We start from the raw sequence: 18,816 nt of genomic DNA, 5'->3' as shown, positions 1-18,816 counted from the left end.
TGGTGAACTGATTGCACAGGATATACGGGAAATAGAAAAGGAAGGTCTTGGTATTTGGAAGGACAGTTGGAATGAGCATGGTCTCTTTCCAGATGTAAGGATATTAGTAGTCACCTCTTGATCTCCCCAAACCGGTATGTGACTCATTTTATTTTTAGTTCCTTTCAGGGCATGGCATATTTTTGGACAAGCTGGCTCAATTTGGCTTGACTGACTCAGGTCGTGTCCTCAATGCTTAGTATTGGATGATTCATGTCATGTGCTGTACGTTTGCTCTCAAAGTATGAGTTTAGGCATGCAGAGGTGGTCAGAAAACTTGAGGGTATTGGTTCGAGTCTGGATCTGCAGGTTAACTGTAAAGTTAGAGATGAGTGGCACATTGTTGAAAGATTTTTAAGGTTTTTGGCACTTGAAAGAACTGCAGAGGGCGTTTAGTGTAGAATAGAATAGCCTGGGTGGCTAGGGACCCATTTGGGTGTTTTTCTGTCAGAGTAGACACATTCAGCAATTGTGCTCAGTTGTTATTTGTTATGTTTGTGGGTTTGTTTATTTATTTATTTTGGTTGCTTTGGTATTGTAGGTCAAAATTGCGATGTTGTGTGGTTATGAGATTAGTATTTTGTTACAGATCAATTTGTAAATTTTGGTTTTTGGTTATCAGTTTTTTGACTCGGTTTAAGTGAGTTTGAAAAATATCTTTTGTTAGTTGATGGGTTTTAACGCAGACAGAAATGCCTTTCAAGGCATTTGCATTCGTGCCATCCTGATAGAGGCCGTACTGATGACTGAAATATGAAATCAGGTATTTGGGGTCTAGAAAATGGTATCCATTAAAGCTCATCAGGGCTAGGAACGGAGGTGGTCGTGTGGCAGTCAGGATTGTCACAAGGTGGGGTGCCTTCCTCTACTGGGCCAGGATGGATGGAGACCCTAATAATTACAGGGGAATCTCACTCCTAGACTCAACATACAAAATTCTTTGTATGAACTAGGAGAATACAAAGAATTAGGAAAATACAGAAAGAACTAGGAGAATACCAGGGAGGTTTCAGACCCTGGAGAGGGTGATCAACTAGATCATGAATTTCAAGCTAATAATGGATTACAACAAAAAAAGAACCAGAGAGATGGTGGTAATGTTAATTGACTTCGAAAGAGTATATGATTACATTCACAGAGAATCCCAACTAAAAATTCTAAGACACCTCAGACTACATCCCAAATTAATAAATATGATAACCACCCTCATAAATACAGGATGATTCAAACAAACAGGAAATTTTAAAAATTAAATAACGTTAATGAAAATTTTTTTTTAGAAAATGAATTTTATTTCATGTAACTGTACAAATGTTGCCATTTTAGGATACATACATTTTAGTTTATTTTTTAAAGATGACATCTTCCAGGTGACCTCCCCTTCTACGTAAACACTCACAAAGTCTCTTCATTAAATTGTTCATGGTTTGACGTAACATCTCAACTGGGATTTCCGCAATTGCTTCTCGGATCTTAGCCTTCAGTTCTTCCGTTGTAGCAGGTCTACTGTGGAACACTTTGCTTTTAAGATGACCCCACAAAAAGTAATCGCAAACTGAGAGATCAGGCGATCTGGGAGGCCATCTAATGTAACCATTTCGTGAAATGACACGTTGCCCAAACAATCGGCGTACAGCTGCCATCAATATTCGTGCAGTATGTGACGTTGCTCCGTCTTCTTGAAACCAGGCTGTGTTAAGAATCGGTGGAAATCTCTTTTGTTGTTCCACAACAAAGGTTTCAAGCATGGCTACGTAACGAGCCGACATCACTGTAATCGCAAGACCGTTGTCATCCTCAAAAATATAAGGGCCTATAACACCATAAGATGACATAGCACACCACACGGTCACTTTCTGGCTCTGCAACGGGTGCTGGTTTAGCTGCGTAGGATTTTCTTGTGCCCAGTATCTGAAATTTTGCTTGTTAACAAATCCACTGAGATGGAAATGCGCTTCGTCTGACAACCACAGTTCGTGAACAAACTCTTCGTTATCATTTATCTTCTGAAGCATTACATTCCAGAATTGTGCTCGCACAAATGCATCATTCGGTTTCAGTTCCTGGACGATCTGCAACTTGTACGGATGGAATTGCAAGTCCTTCACTAATATTCTTCGAACACTTGAACTATGCAATTGTAAAGATGCTGAGAGACGACGGATTGACCGATGTGGACTTCGTGTGACAGCATCTTGTAAAGCTTGAACATTCTGTGTTATACGGATGGTTCGCTCACAGCCTGGAGGTTTCTTTTTCATTGCTGAACCAGTTTCCTCAAAATTAGATATCCATGTTTTAATTGCATGTGCTGATGAAACACGGTCGTGTTGTCCCAGATTAAAATGACGGCGAAATTCTCTACGAGCTCCCTTCACACTGTCATTGTTTTTGTAAAACGCTTTGATAGCAAATGCATGTTGCGCACCACTCCAAGGATCCATGACAACTAAATGGCAGGTTAGGTTAGAGAGGCTGGCGCCACTTATCATGTGGTACCAATCGCCCACGGCTACCAACACAACTTTCAAAATTTCCCGTTTCTTTGAATCACCCTGTACTAAGTCAAAAGTAAAATCCAGAGACGCTTGAAACTGTTTGAGATCAAAACAGGTCTGTGCCAAGGTGATAGACTCTCACTGCTACTTTTCTACTGCACTCTGGAAATGGTAAGGAGGGAATGGCTCAATAAATGCTCCCCAAAAATTAAATCGGCAAAAAAATCGAAACAAACTGTCTTGGTTTAACCAATGACTTGGCACTGCTAACAAACGATATCAGTGAAGCTAAAACACAGATATTAGAACTTCAAAATATTGCATATAAAATTGGTCTCAAAATATCATTTGAAAAGACAAAAATTTTGCCCCAAAAACCAACGCAATTAAAAGAAGCAAATATAAACTGTAATAAAGTCAAAATAGTAACCCAATTTAAATACCTCAGAGAAATAATAATACAACCAAAACGAAAAGACCTCTATCCACACAAGAACAAACGAACTAGCTAAAGCACAAAAATTAATTTGGTACACCTACACTAAAAAATGCAATCCATAAATGCAAAAATGAAAACACAGTTATAAAACCGGAAACTACATATGCTGCAGAAACATTCTTCCACCTGAAGAAATAATCAAAGACCAACAAATTCCAAAAACTCTGAAAGAAGAATTGGAAGAACCGGCATCAACAAAACGTACCAGAGAGACGTGCAGTGGTGGATCATGCCCACCATAGTCGTGTACTAAGAATTAGAAACCATAACTGATACCATGCATAAGAGGAGACAAGGATTCTATGGACACATCATGAGGATGCAAGATTTGAGACTTCTGAAAACAGCTGTTACAGTACATTTTCAACTTGCAAAACACCAATACAGAATGCAGATGCATCAGAGAAATAAGAATATCTGAAAGAAATTGGCCTTACACCAAACGATACCAAAGACAAGAAAATTAAACAAAAAATCAAGAACAAAAACGATTGTTTCACACTCACAACATGATCATTTAAACACCAGAAAGAGCATGGAGATTGAAACATATGAAAAAGTACTAGGAGGACTGCAAGGCCCGAACATTCCGTTTGAAGAAATTTGGATAATAGATTGAAGAAAAAAGTGATCCTATGTGGTCATAAAATCTATGTGGAAAAAAAAAATATATATATATACATAATAGAGTTAGTGAAATGTATGGAAACCCCTCAACAACTTTAAAACCATTCCAGATAGAATGATGTAACTTTCTGGATAAGGTATCGGTTGACTACTTAACCTTTTCATGAGAACCCCTTCTTGGGGGGATGGCTCAAATATAAGGATTTGTAACTAAAATATTTTAAATGGTAACATCTTTTGTGTGATAATCATTTTAATGGTTTCTTAAAACAAGAAAAATGGTATAAATAAAAAGTTGGTACAATGTCTGTAACCAAAATCGCGGCAGGATAAAGTTTTGGTTTTGAAAATTACTAAATTTAATAAGTTCAAATAATAAAATTAAATAAAGAGAAAAAACTGATTTAAATAAAAATTTAATCTAATTAAATTAAAATTTATTTTAAAAGTTAAATTTAAATTTTTAAAAAAATTCTACTTTTAACCCAAAAAATTATTTCTGTTTCATCGTAATGAGTAAATAAATAAAAATATTGTCACCTAATCATGTTAATCAGCTGATCGTTGATGGTCTCTTACCATTGTTGAAAAAATGAAGTGTACTTCATTTTTGTGTCCACTTAGTGTTTCATTACTATACTGTTAATTTCTTATGAGAAGTTATTGTGATCAGTTGACCAATTGGTTTTGTCTACCTTTACCACATTTGTAAGTCACTTTTGTTATTTACATCTTTTCTGCCTTTGTAATTTTTTTTTACTGAATTAATTTTTTCTATGCTACCTCTAACATTGCTATCAACACGTCACTTGGTGAACAGAAGAGGGTCACACTTCTAATTATAAGGGGCTTTGGCGATAGAGTTACATTGTATAATGAAGTTTGTGACTTATTCAATGTAGCATTTAATAATCGTAACCCTATTTCAAAAGATACAGTGTCCAAAACTATCAAAAAATTTGAAGAAACAGGGATCATTAATAATAGGGGAAAACCATGGAAAGTTAAATTTGCAACAAATAATAAGCATTAAAGAGTGTGCAAGAATTTATTGGGAGTCCTTATTCCTAGAACAGCAGCACGAGAAAATATAACATTAGCCAAAGTTAAGTGATTTGAACATTAAAAAGTGAAAATTTCAAACCTTTCAAAATTTGTCTGGTGCAGGAACTTAATGAAGATGACTACAATTAAAAAATTGAGTTAATTGCAAAATTATGATGAACAATATTTCTGCAGACCCCAATTTATTAAACTACTAATTTTTAGTGGAGACCACAGTTTTGTAAATTACCATAATTATCGATACTGGACTGATACTGATACACATTGGTATCGTGAAACACATATACAGTATCTGGTCAGAATAAGTATATGGAAAGTACTGTTGGTGGACAATTAATTGATGGCCTATATTTATTGATGGAAGTTTAAACAGTGTAATACAAGGCTTTGCTTCTCGACCGTTTCTTCCAACATTCAAAATGTTGCTGGCCCCATCTTCCAAAACATTTGGTTTCAGCAAGATGGTTCCCCGCCTCATTTCGGTCTTCAGGTATGTGAAATTTTAAATACTTTTTTCCTGGAAGATGGATTGGCCAAAGGGGTCAAATAGAATGGCCAGCGAGATCACCCGACTTGTCACCATTCAATTACTTTCTATGGGGCCATTTAAAAAGTATTGTTTATCATAAGCCTCAAGATATCGATGATTTACAAAATAGAATTCGAGAATCGGCACACAATATCATTAGGGAATCATTGAATTATGAAGTGTCATCTCTTTACAACCGACTGGCAAACTGACAAACAACAGAAGGACATTTCAAACATTTATTAAAATGAAATGTAAGTAAATAAGCAAATGTTATGCTTAATAAATACTTTGTTTTTTTTTTTTTTTAAATAGATTTATTTGATATTATCCATTTAATCAAATTTGTATAAATTTATTATTTGCAATAACAGTTCCTTAAATTATCAATGAAATTTTTTTTAAATCTAAACTTTTCTTTAAAATCTTGACACCATTTTGGGTACCGACATTGTGCCAATTTTTTTATTTATACCATTTTTCTTGCCTTAAGAAACTTTTAAAATGATTTATCAGACAAAGGGTGTTGCCAATTAAAATACTTGAATTACAACCCTTTGGTCATCCCCCAAGAATGGATTGAAATTCCATTTCTCATCAAAAATAAAGTAGTTGACTAATACCTTGTCCTGAAAGTTACAGTATTTTATCTGGAATGGTTTTAAAGTTGTTGAGGGGTTTCCATAGTTTTAACTCGCTCTGTGTAATAGTAGGTAAATATATTGACAGCATTACAAAGTTTGGGAAAAAATAAATCAAATTTGTCTAAGCTAATAAACTCATAAAAAATGTATTACAGGTAATGAAATTAAAAAGCTCTGTCACAGTATTGAAATACACAAGAAGATGATTTTATTAATAGATTTAACTGCTAGAGTACAATTCTTTTTTAAAAAGTATTTTTTTTAATTGAAACTGTTAATGTTACACAAGTTGTTTTATGTAAGGTAACAATGTTTTTTATTTTAACAATTTATTTAAGACTAATTTTTATAAAAAGGTTAAATTAATATTATTCAAAGAATGAAGATTAAAAAAATACATAAAAAATTAAGGAGAGGGATAGGTATTTAATATTTTTATAAAATTATAAATATATTTTGGCTTATTGTCCAGCCATTGGATAGGAAATAAAGTTTATTTTTATTTGTACAGAAAGGATGTCATCTGGAAAAAGCAAACAAGATGAAGAACTTCTTGACCAAAAAATTGCTCGAATCAGAAAGAAAAATGAAGAAATTATACGGAGAAGTCAGGTATGCTATTTGTAAAAAATTATTCATATTTGGAATTTTTTTAAATAAGATATATAAATTGTGCTTGGATTTATTAGTAGTACAGAAATGGGGATACGGGGGCCATTACGAATGACGTCACAAATTGAAGATGGCGGTGGTCGGCCATCTTGGAATGTGACGTCAGTAGCGCTTGCAGCCTGTCAGTGTTGCCAACTTGTTTTTTTTTTATCAACCTGGTTATATATATGTATTAAATTATTGAAGTAATATTTCGAAGGTTGGTAGCGCGTAGTACGGAAACAGGGGTACAGGTGCCAAATCCAATATGACGGCGCCCGTCATCTTTGAATTTCCCTTTTTTTGCCCATAGGAATTTCCGTTTTTCCCTGTTGAATTTCCTTTTTTTTCTGTATTGAGTGAAAAATGTTGTCTATAAGTTGTGAAAAATGAAATATTATATATGTGTGTGTTTGTGTGTATGAATAAAAATTTAGATGTACCTCAAGGATGTTCCTGGTCGTGGCCGTTGCACCGGGAGGCATCACCCGCTACTCCAGCACTCGGACGTGGCTCGTTCACCAGTAGGCGGCCGCGGCTGCGAGTGTGCGTTGACGTAGCGGCGCGAGGTGTGGCGCGCGACTGAAGAACAGCTGACAAACATGGCCTAAGGTTGAGCGTCCTATTTTGAAAGTCCGTTACAGTGGTAGGCGCGAAAGCGCCACACCCTTCCGACCAATCACAGCGCCGGATTCAATACGGCCCCTGATACACCTTCTGACCCCAAAATACGGATCATTGAACATTGCTCTTCTTTGGTGCAAACAGAAAGCAGAGCAGCCATGGTTAACGGCAGGAACGGAATTACCTAGCAGCATCAAACCTGCACAGATATAACAATTGCATCATCCACGCAACACGACAGTACTACCAACATAAACAAAAATATAACTAAATTGCGGATAACAATTGACTTACACTTGTATATTTCATGTATCTATTTTCAGGAGAAAATTTGATGTATAATGGAGTGAGTATTATAAGGATATCTCCATAATTTGTTATTGAATTTTTGTTTTTATTAGTGCATTTTTTTCTTTAACCTTCAGGTATTGCTTCAAGAGGATGAAATGAATGTGTGACGTCTGAATGTAGCATGTGTGAAAATGCCATGCCTGACCAGGATTCAAACCCGTGACCTCCGGGTGAAAGGCCAAGATGCTACCACTTGTGCCACAGAAGCTGGCTTTTATTAGTGTGTTTATAAGCTATTATAATTACACTGTTAAAACTAATATTATCACATTTTTATACAAGCAGAAATTTGTTTTTATAATTGATGCAACTTAATGCATGTATTATGAAGCATTAGGAAGTCCAGTGTTAACCAGAATTTCTTTAAGGTTGGACTGTTTTTTCAGTCATCAGATTCATAATAGGCAGAGCTATCCCCACTTATTTAATTTTGGCATCTCTCATAAGAGATGCCAAAATTAGTGGATATCTGTATACTCTATTACTGATTCTACTGGAATCTTGCTCACAAAACATCTGTTAAGAAGTGAACATTAATAATGGAAAGGGCTGTGTAATGAGAGTCAAAACCTCCCCTCAGAGGACCACAGAATTATATAGACAAAGTATTATATAGACAGTATTTGCAAATAATGTGGCATTTAAGGGAAGCAGTGAGAAAGAAGAGACCTGAAGTGTAAGCAAACAAATCATGGATGCTTCACCGTGGATAGTGAGCCCACTTATTTGGTATTAATTCAAGCATTTTTGCCAAAGTATAACAATTGTTGTACCCCAGACCCCTAATCGTCTGATCATGTATCTATAAGCTTTTTGTTTCTGAAGCTGAAAACTCTCCTAAAAGGATGCCATCTCCTGATGTTAGAAAAGATTAAAAATAACTCACTAAGGATATTCTATTCCATGAAATGCATTCCAGTTCCAGCAATTGAAAAAATTCTGGGAATAATGTCAGAACATAGTAAATAAAACGTAAATAAACTAATTTTGTAAAAATTATTATTCTTTTGTTTTTAGGAAATTGAAAAAGATAAAAGATTAGCTGAAAAACAAAATGCAATGGTAAAATTACGACCATCTACAGATGATTGGCCGCGTGAACGTACACCTGCCCTACGACCCAGTCAGCGTGAGATGAAAGATTGTAAAGAGGAAAATGATGGCATACATGTAATAGTTTTTATCAATTTTTTCTTATAAAACGAATCAAAAATGTTGAAAAATAGAATTCGCACAATAAAATAAGTTATATTAAAGAATATTGCACTTCACGGGAGTGCTATGAAGTGCAAAAACTTAAGTGACAAAACAGTTATGTATATTAAAATAATTGTTACTTTTAAGACCAAAAAATTAGTAAGTCAAAAAAACACTGAATTTAATTATTTGATTATTAATATTTCATTTTCAATTCTATGTTATAGGGTGCAACATTAGCAGAGTTGGTGCAAACCACTTAGTTACTGTTTGCAGAAGCCCCTATAAATTATAACTAGATGATACAACACTAGTCTCTCATTTGTTTTTGTAGTTTCTTAAATTTTCTGTTTTTTTGTGTTTTTGGATAAATTTCAGATTTGCATGATTTTAGGGTTGAGTAAGTTTTCAAAGATTGTATCAACTTAATATTGTGATCAAGCCAAATTAAGTTTTTATAATATTTTTTCCCATATGAATTTTTAAAAATTGATTGATTTTTCACTGAAGAGCAACAAACATAGTAAGGGTAAAATGAAAAGGGTGACAAAGGTGTGAAGAAGTGTAAAAATTGAAAATATGATTACAGTTAATTGGACTTTGGTTTTTCATCATCAGAAGTCAGTAGTGAAAAGAGGCCTCATGTATTCTATTTGTAAAAACTTTGACTCCAGAGTGCATGGCAAGTGACCATATGGAATCACAAAATGTAAGAAGCTCCATATAATCACAGAACTCATTCTGTCAACTGCTTTAGTTATGGTAAAATTGTGATCAGTGAGTTTGTTGGGAAGCGACTCTCAAAAGTGCCAATGCCTTTATCCAATAACTCCTTCAGCTATAGAATGTGACTCATAACAGAGAACTATGCCTTATAATATTATTAACATTAGTAAATGGAGTAAACTGTAAAAACCCAGCAGTTGAAGACAAGATTAACTAAAAAATTATGTGAGAATATTGAATCTAAACGTATGACTTTGTTGCACTACAGCACTTTGTGATGGCTTTCTCATGGTATATATTATCTCAACAGTTTGAACTGCAACAAGAAATTTATATTTTTGGTTAAGAGGAGCAACACAAGTATACCAAACATTCACAAACATTTTGTGAATGAAGATTTTTTTTGGTAAAACTAGTATATTTATTCAACATTTTTGAAAATCCAAATGCTCTGAATCCCTCCCTTTAGGGAAGTAACATGCACCTTTTAAAGTTGATTATGAAAATTTTAGCTTTTAAAACAAGCTTAAGTCATGAAAAAAAAAATGAATAAATATGGTACCAAGGAATATTTCCCTTATAATAATTTTTAATTGGGTTGATTTCTCTCGAGATATGAAATCCGTTTTTGAAAAAGACTTATCACAGTTTATCACGTACTTTAAGAAAATTTTTGTAATTATAATATTGATAAATTTTATATGGATTCATGATACATTTAATGCCACTACTCCATCTGAGTTTACTGCTCCAAAAGAAAAGAATCTGATTGAGCTGCCTTGTTGCAATTTGTTGAAAAAAAATTTAACAGCATGAATTTTGGATGTCAGTAAAATATAAATAAATATTTACTCATAAATAGTAAAGCTCAGGAGAATTTTAGTTCCATTTTTTACTTAATTGTCTAAAGCTGGGTTTTCAACTGATATTGTAATAAAATCTAAATATCATGTGAAAATTAATATAATGAAGCAAATAAGGGTGGCTGTGTCCAATTTAATTCCACAGTTAGAGAAACTGGGCAGCAATCAACATGCTCTTCCATTCCACTGATCATTATAATTAGTTTAATTTGCTTCAATTACATTTTTTTGTGATCTAAAATATTTTTTATTTATTTTTACCAACCCTTGCAAAAAATTATTGGCTGTTTCACAAAGCATACTTGTTAGAACTTGATATAGGGTACGTTAGGGGAAAATCTGGATTTGGCAAGAGCACCAAGAATCAAAAGGTTTGGGAACCATTAGTTTACTGAACAATTATGACAATTTGCTCATCCTTAGTTAGCAGAATATTACAGGATGAGTAAATGCCTGAGCCTGTGTTTAAAACTTATTGTGTTGAAAAAGAAAAAGATTCTGCATCATATTTTTTTCAGTTTTTGTATATCCTCCATTTTAGGACCTCATGAGACAATTTTTGAAATATTCTTATTAGGTCTCTACAATGTAAATGGAGCAAAATATTCAGTTCTCAAATCCTCAGATTCAGGTACAATGTTCAGGTTTGAAAGATGTAAATGAGTCACTGAAGGCTTGACTTTTTATGCATATATAGTTTAGACATCTTAATATAGTGTACTACAGCTTTAGTATGTAGTATATATACTAAATATTTCTAGAAAACCTTTTAACCTTCTGCCACTTAATAATCCAGAATTAGACATTTATACTTAGAAGAGTAAAATAATAAGCAACCTGTTAAGATAGTGAATGTAAAAGATATTGTTATCTGTGTGTGTATATATACTCATATATATATATATATATATATATATATATATATAAGAATTTCTCAAATGTTTTTCATAAGTAATATAATGTTTACTAAGTTTTAAACTTTTTTTTTTCTTTGATTGATACTGCCTTATAAGCTTGAAGCTTGTATGTGGGATATGGAAATGGAATTTTTGTAGCATAAGAAAAATGCCATGCCTGAACAGGATTCGAACCCAGGACCTCCAGATGAAAGCCCAAGTTGCTACCACTTGTGCCATGGAGGCTGGCTTTATTTTTCTAGGCAGTTTTATCAATTATTTTCATCATAATCTTATTTATTATATTTACATCCAAATTAATATACATAATAATAGCAATATTTTCGTAAGTTGCTTAATTTTTTTTATATTAAAAAAAGTTAGTTCTAGAAGACTAACTACTAACTAACTTTAATACTTATTGCATTTTTGGAATGACATATAGTTCATCTTTTACTCCATTTTTCATTATATTTGATGTAAGCAATAGTATATTGTATTAACTGATGTAACTTGATTTCTTGTTTGTTTTTAGACGCATGAAACAATAAATCGAAATAAGGAAAGAACTCATCCTTCATCAAGGGGTAGAGACATGGGAGGAAGAGTATGTTTTATATATATACACATCAGTATATTAACTCTTATTCAGTATTATGAGTATAAAGTTTATGAATGTTACTTACTCAAGTCTGAACTGTATGTTAATGAGAAATTTCTTTTAGAAAAATATTGTTGTTTCTATCCATCATAGAATTTTTTTTAATGAGTCTTTTTTTTAATGCTTTTATTATAATCGCATCAACAATTACAGTCATTAGCGACTAAAATAACACTATCATGTGGTGTTATTTTAATGAGTTTTTAATTTTTTAAATCTGTAATTTAACTTAAATATTGAACTTTGTGTTTTTATGTATTTAACAGTATTTAGTTGGTGGACTTCTGAGGCGGGAGTAAACGTAGTCTTGTGAAAAATTATTTTACAAAACCATGTTTATGAAAATAGCACAGCATTATATATATATATATATATATATATATATATGTATGATGGTCGATTAATAATTTAAGAGACAAATCGCAACAAGGAAAACTTCTGATAATCAAGTTATTAGCACTCCTGATGTAGAAAATATCACTTGTTCGAAAAGAACTTACATTATTATTATTATCTTTTGTTTATTTCAAAATGTCAGCCCTGTTTGAAACTATAACATGGAAGAACAATGTCTATGATAAGATTTTTATTTCCTGAAGGTGTAAAACTGACCAAATGTAAAAATGTAAAAGTATGATAAAAGTGTATTAATTATACAAATTTTCATGAATTGATTGATCAGTTAAAATCAAGCAGAACTAGTGTCACTGATCTTCATTTGCAGCAGATGACCAGTAGAAGTTTTGACTGATGTTTAGCATTAATGTTCTTATTTTAAAGAAAATAAAGATGCAAAGAGAGACATAAAAATTTGGGGAATTGCTGATATTTATAGTACAAGTATTGGCACTGTCTATTCTATTGTCCATGTATGCTGAATTATCACAAAACATATTCAAGGTGGGTCCAAGAAAATTGACTCACAAATCACAAAGACAGCTGAATTCACATTTATAAATAAACAGTATTTAAATGAAAGTAATGATGCTCTTTTCAGATTGCTTAATTTTTTTTGTATATAACTTGGATTCATTTTTTTAGCCGAAATCCAAAAATCAGAGTTTGTAATAAAAAATCCTTGTTCACCCACCAGGGAAAAATTCAAAACCTATGCACCAGCCGATAAGAGATGATAACAGTGTTTTGGGGTTATAAAGGCCCAATTTTGTATAATTATTTGGAAGAAAAACAACAATCAATAGTGAATACTATTGTGACATCAAGAATAACTACAAGAATGGCTCAGACATTGAGGTACACAATTCTTTACCACTGAAAAAAGAAAGCTCACAAATGACGGGACAAGTATCTAAATGTAGCTGGGGATTATGTTGGAAAAGTATTGTTAGTTTCATTGTCATTGAATAAATAATATAATCTTTCTCTAGTCATTTGTCTTAATTATTTGAACGACCCTCTTACTTGTTACAAAAGCTTGTATATTTATTCATATACTGATTTAGCTATTTGTTTTATAATATTTATTTAATTGTAAGGTCACCAAATAAATACAGAACATTTAGGAACAGCTATTATAATGTTTTGAAGTATCACAATTCCTTATTCAATGAGAATTATATTAAGTAAATTGGCCTAATCTAATTCCAAATTACTTTTGTATTATAGGCACAAAATTATATCTCAACATTTAAAACCTAATTTCTCAAATTTATTTGTTGAGTATTGATCAACTTCAGGCAATTTTTACAAAAATTAAAAAAAAGATTTGTTTCTAATTTAAAGTGTTTTGTATTGATGGTAGTGATTTTAAGAATATTGGATGGAGGGACTTCCTATATATATATGTCAAGTTTTTACTGTCCCAATTCATTCAATAAAAATATTATGATAACTGACCAAAACAAGTCTTTATGAGTGAATATTATGCTTTTTTATTATTAAATACCAAATGATTTGCTTTAAATATACTGGAACTTATTTTTACATATAACTTTTCAAAGCTTTTCAGCAGCCCTTTAGTTGATTTTCTGGCAATGCTGTTGTTTATAGTGCTTCTCTTAAACGCTTGAGAAACTCTTTAAGTATGTTGAATAATATGTAAATGTGTTAAATATTTATCATTGCTGTGTTTGTTTATTTAATATGCTGTTTTGGTTAAATCCTGTGTTTTTGTATATTATAATCTGAAAATTACAATACAATCTGAAAAGTCATACAAAAAATTAAGTTCCAATATTTTAAAATAAGTCACTTTTGTATCTGATAATTTTAAAATTTTGCATGCTGTTTAGTGGACTTCACAATCATACATAGAACGTTTCTGTTTTGATGTACTTCTCCAAGGGAGAGGGATTCATTCAAAGTATTTTTCAAATTTATCTTCTTAAACAGTTAGTGTCTTACAATCTCAGATTAGAAGGCATTCTTTGTGAATATTATAAAAACATTTGTATTAGAAAATAGCTATTATTGTAATAATTTTAACTATACCTTTGATACAGTATAAACAGGAAAAAATAGGGAGTAGTAAATAAACAATTAGGGACAATTGAGCTTTTTGTTTGAGTTATGTAGTTTTTATTCATTTACTAAGATTCTGAAGAGTCTTGATAAATGGTTAGTCTACTGATAGTTGTGAGGGGAAACAGGAGTAATTTTTTTTTTTAAGAATCGCTAAAATGATTGATATTACAACAAAAAAAGTTATCATATAGCAAGCATTACTATATGATATTGTAATGTTATCATATATCTTTAAAACTTGTAAAGTAATATGGATTAAAAACTATAAATTAATCTTTTTATTTATAATTATTAAGTTTTGTATTTGTACTACTTATTGGGTTAAAATTCTCAAAAATGATTGTATGATTTTGGTGAAATTTTAATATGTTTATTTTTGTGTTGATTGCTTTCTTTTCTTCATAGAATTAGCACCTCAAACAATTTTTTTCTCAGGTTTATTGAAGAAAAATTATTTTATTACATTTCTTAAGAATACTAAATTTCTAAATAATGGTAATTATAGTTTTAATAAAAACGTTATAAATTTATTTCTGTGTTGAATAGTACATTTTTGCACATATTTTTACTATCTACTGATAATTTTCACAAAATTGCAAAATAAGGATTTCCCTAATTGAAAATTTTGATTCTGAATTTAAAAAAGTTAAAGAGTTATTTGAATACATACATATTCACACACAAACACTTAAGTTCATGTAAGAATTCTCTGTAGATTACTCAAAGGAAATTCAAAATCACACAAAACTATTATTTTTTTTTTTTTTTTTTAATTTACAGTTGTAAAGTTATTTTTTTAATCCCAAGATTATAAGGTACTCCTCTTGCTTGTGTTTAGTTATCTAAATATAACACTTCTGTTATAAAAACTAATGCCTTACTCTTTTATTCAATTCATAGATTAATTTTTATTAAGTTGTGAACGTAATATTTTTCCAGACTCTGCATTATTTTTTATCATTGGCTCATTAATAATAGGTATTCTGTACATAATAGAGGTTTATTAATTTTGCTGTTTACACTTTTTCCTGGCAAGTACATCACTCATTATCCAGTTGCATAAGCTTTTATTGTAATCACAATATTACTCACAGCAATGTACAAGTATTAATTGGTTATAATATCCATTAAAGGGCTCAGGTCCTCCTCCTGATCCAGTTAGTTTCTTGGCTGATCCAGAAAGAGATTATTCTGCAGAAAAAGAGCCACCATCACAATCATCATTTGCAAGAGGCAGTGGAAGAAATGCTAGAGAATTCAGAAGAGATGGCCCTAGAAGAGTAAGTAATTATTATTTTTAAATATGTTAATTAATTACAGTTAGTTTTTACTTAATGTGTTTTTATATCATCCAGCGCAAAATAGTATGTGATCTAAAACTCATTACTGTTATGCTATTGTTTTATTATACAGATTTATGTTCTCTTTGTGTTTATCTCATTCTTACTTCTACATTGCCAGAACAATCTTGTAAAAAATACAAATTTTTCATTTCAATTGAAAAAAGTTTTGAAATTCAGTTTTTTGCATTGTCTATGTTGACTTTTGAACATTCCATATGTTGAATTTTATATCTCTTCCTTAGAATTTGTTGATTGAGAATTTAGCTAACTCGATTCCTTAAACCCATCATTGTATCAGAATCACACATTCGGTAAACTTCGAGTCAAAAAAGAGATGAAGTAGCTTACTACTAAATCTGGATTGCTAGGTAGGTGATAAGTTTGAAAGCATTGTAGTTCATTCATTACATTAAATTTTTATTAGAGGCATTAGGATATCCTTCTTTATTAAATAGTTATTGCTGCTGTTTTGTTTATTATGCAGCCATTAAAAGAGAAACAAATGTTACTGTGTATAAATAGAGGCATGCTGTATATCATCAGATCAGATGAACAGTGTACTGGCTCTACAGACCCCTCACTCGTAAAATGAACATTGATGTCAAGAGCAAATCTAGACATTGGTATCAAGGAGCTCAGACCCACATAACTTAAACTGAGGAAGAATAGAATAGGGATTAGGAAAAGAGATGAGAGGAAAATTATCTACACAGTCCTGATCCACCTACAGTGGAGGAACTATTGCACAAAACAGCCATACTCAAAGATTAACCCAACCCAGCCTCCATGCTGTGAGCAAATAATTTTCCTTCAAACCATCAGGTGATATGTCAGAATTTTATTCAGAAGGAAAGGAACATAATGTTTTTATGCTTAGTTTTCCATATATTAGGTGACATAAATTAACATTGCCCTGACGTGAGATAAAAGTCACTTTTAAAAACATGATAATTAGCTCTCACTAATTATTACATAGTATGATTTCCATGAAAAATGAAGGTTGAATTTTGTACCTCATTATTTCTTCACTGAGCTGAACATGGTGTTGCACTCCATTATCACCCAACCCACATCAACATTCAGTCTTACAAGTGATACCATCATTCTTTTCACTCCAGGGACTGCCTGCATAGTAAGAATCATTAATGCTATTAAGTGATGTCTTTCAGAGAGTTGTTAATTTTCATATGTATATGCTTTCTGTGTTTTAAGACTAGTTGTGTATAGTTTGAGGTTTATAACTTGTGGATTGTGATTGTATTTTAGTACTATTATTAAACATTTATATTTTAGGGTAGAGGAGGGAGAGGTCGTATATATCCTGGAAATCATGAGGTTACCTCATCAGCAAATGATGATGCCTGGCGAGAAGAAAGATATAGAATTGATGAAGCACGTATCAGACGACAAAAATCAGCTGATGGAAAATGGAGAAGAGAATGGGACAATGAAAAGATGAATTTTGAGTAATTGTGTTTTAACTCTAATTTCTTTGATATTACTTATGTTTTAATAAGTATTAACTTGCTAAATTTATGTTGTTGATTACTTTTCTTTTTATTATGTGGTTATTTTTTTTTTTTACATTAATTATTAACAAACATATCCTTCAGAGATGAATTCTATCATACTCAACAAGCTTACTTCAACAGGTTAATGTAGTTGGGAGGAAAGAAATACTTCTCAGACATAGACAAGAATTTAATGTGAAGTACCTCAAAGCTCCAACTTGGCCCTGTTTTTAAATCTACACAAACAACTTGCTTTTTAATGCAATTTCTACTACTTTTTTTTTTAATTGATTTTGCTTTTTAAAGGCTCTTGATATGAAAACATTAGTTACTTTGTACCAGTTCTAGATGACAATACTAAGAAATTTGATATGACTTTGACAAAGACTTGACTTGAGTAATTGACAATAGTAGTATAACTTTCACTCCTCAAAAGATAAACCTTTTGCTTTATTGCACTTCTCTGAAACAGAGTAGTTAATCTGATTTTTTTTTCAGCTTTTATCAAATAGAAGTTGAAGCCTTCAACTATTATAATTTTTCTGTGTCATTTTTACTGGAATTTCAAAATGCAAGATCACATTGAGGGAGTGTAAAAACAAGCCCATTTTTTACATTTGTTTTCCATCAGGTTTGAGTAAAAACACATTACATAATCTAATATGGTTGTTTTGTAGCAGTGATTTAATATTTTGAGGAAATTGCCAAAGTGTATTCAAACTTCAAAAATTGATTAAAATAATTGTTTGAGTTAATCCCTTAGTCATCCTGTGAAAACATCTTCAATTTTTTTTACATCTTCAAAGTTTCTTTCATTGGCCAGCTTTATACATCTTTGAATTGGTGTTTTGTTTTTGTAAAAAATAAAAACAGTATGAATTTTCCCAGTAGAAATTTGAAACACTATTATACCTTGAGTTAATGGCATTTCTTAGTATTCAGTTACTTCTTGTTCCTGTATGAGGGTGAACTATATTACATAGAATTCTAGTTATTTGATGGTTTGCCTTAAAGATCTTATAAAATGTCTTTTTATTATGTATGTACAGTATTGTATTTTTCTTAATTGTACTGTTATGACCCATCTTATAATTAGTGTTGCCCTCGCAGCCTTGTTTGTAAATTTTCTTAGCATAAATAATTTAAACAGTTCGCAATAGTCAGTTGAGTGTTTTGATTTATATTTTTTTTAAATATAATATTTTCAAATATTATAATCATTTACTAATTGTAATTTTATCTTACAATCATTGACAAAATTAATGAGTGTTTTACGTCATGAGATTGCGGACAATAGCATATTAGGAAAACAGTTTGGAGGACAAAATTCAAACTAGAACTTCCCTGACTTCCTATAGTGGTGTAATATAGGAAAAAATTTGATCTTGCACAGTATAATTATCAGTTGGTAAAATTTTAGCATCTGATTTTCCTTGGATGCTTTTATAACATAAATTCTCTTCCAAAATTCTCTTTGGAAGAGAATTTTCATAGTTAATTTCTTGTAAATTTATCACTCTAATTCTGCTTTTTACATACAGATAATGAATTAATCTATAATAATAAGCTTTGGTCTTTTTATTTTACATTTTGGATGTAAACCATTTC

General features: G+C 31.5%; 1 protein-coding gene across 1 annotated transcript in view; it reads left to right on the top strand.

Annotated features, from left to right (window-relative positions):
• LOC142326789 (uncharacterized) overlaps positions 1-18,816 on the top strand; it is a 39,122-nt gene that overhangs the window by 5,559 nt on the left and 14,747 nt on the right. Inside the window, exons 2-6 of the mRNA XM_075369502.1 lie at positions 6,413-6,513; positions 8,545-8,697; positions 11,745-11,816; positions 15,488-15,634; positions 16,991-17,163. Coding sequence (XP_075225617.1) covers positions 6,418-6,513; positions 8,545-8,697; positions 11,745-11,816; positions 15,488-15,634; positions 16,991-17,163 — 641 coding nt within the window. The 5' untranslated portion in view covers positions 6,413-6,417. The remainder of the gene's footprint in view (positions 1-6,412; positions 6,514-8,544; positions 8,698-11,744; positions 11,817-15,487; positions 15,635-16,990; positions 17,164-18,816) is intronic.

The sequence above is a fragment of the Lycorma delicatula genome, chromosome 6, assembly GCF_047948215.1.
Source record: "Lycorma delicatula isolate Av1 chromosome 6, ASM4794821v1, whole genome shotgun sequence".
Classification (NCBI taxonomy): Eukaryota; Metazoa; Arthropoda; class Insecta; order Hemiptera; family Fulgoridae; genus Lycorma; species Lycorma delicatula.
This window is presented reverse-complemented; position numbering and strand designations above follow the sequence as displayed.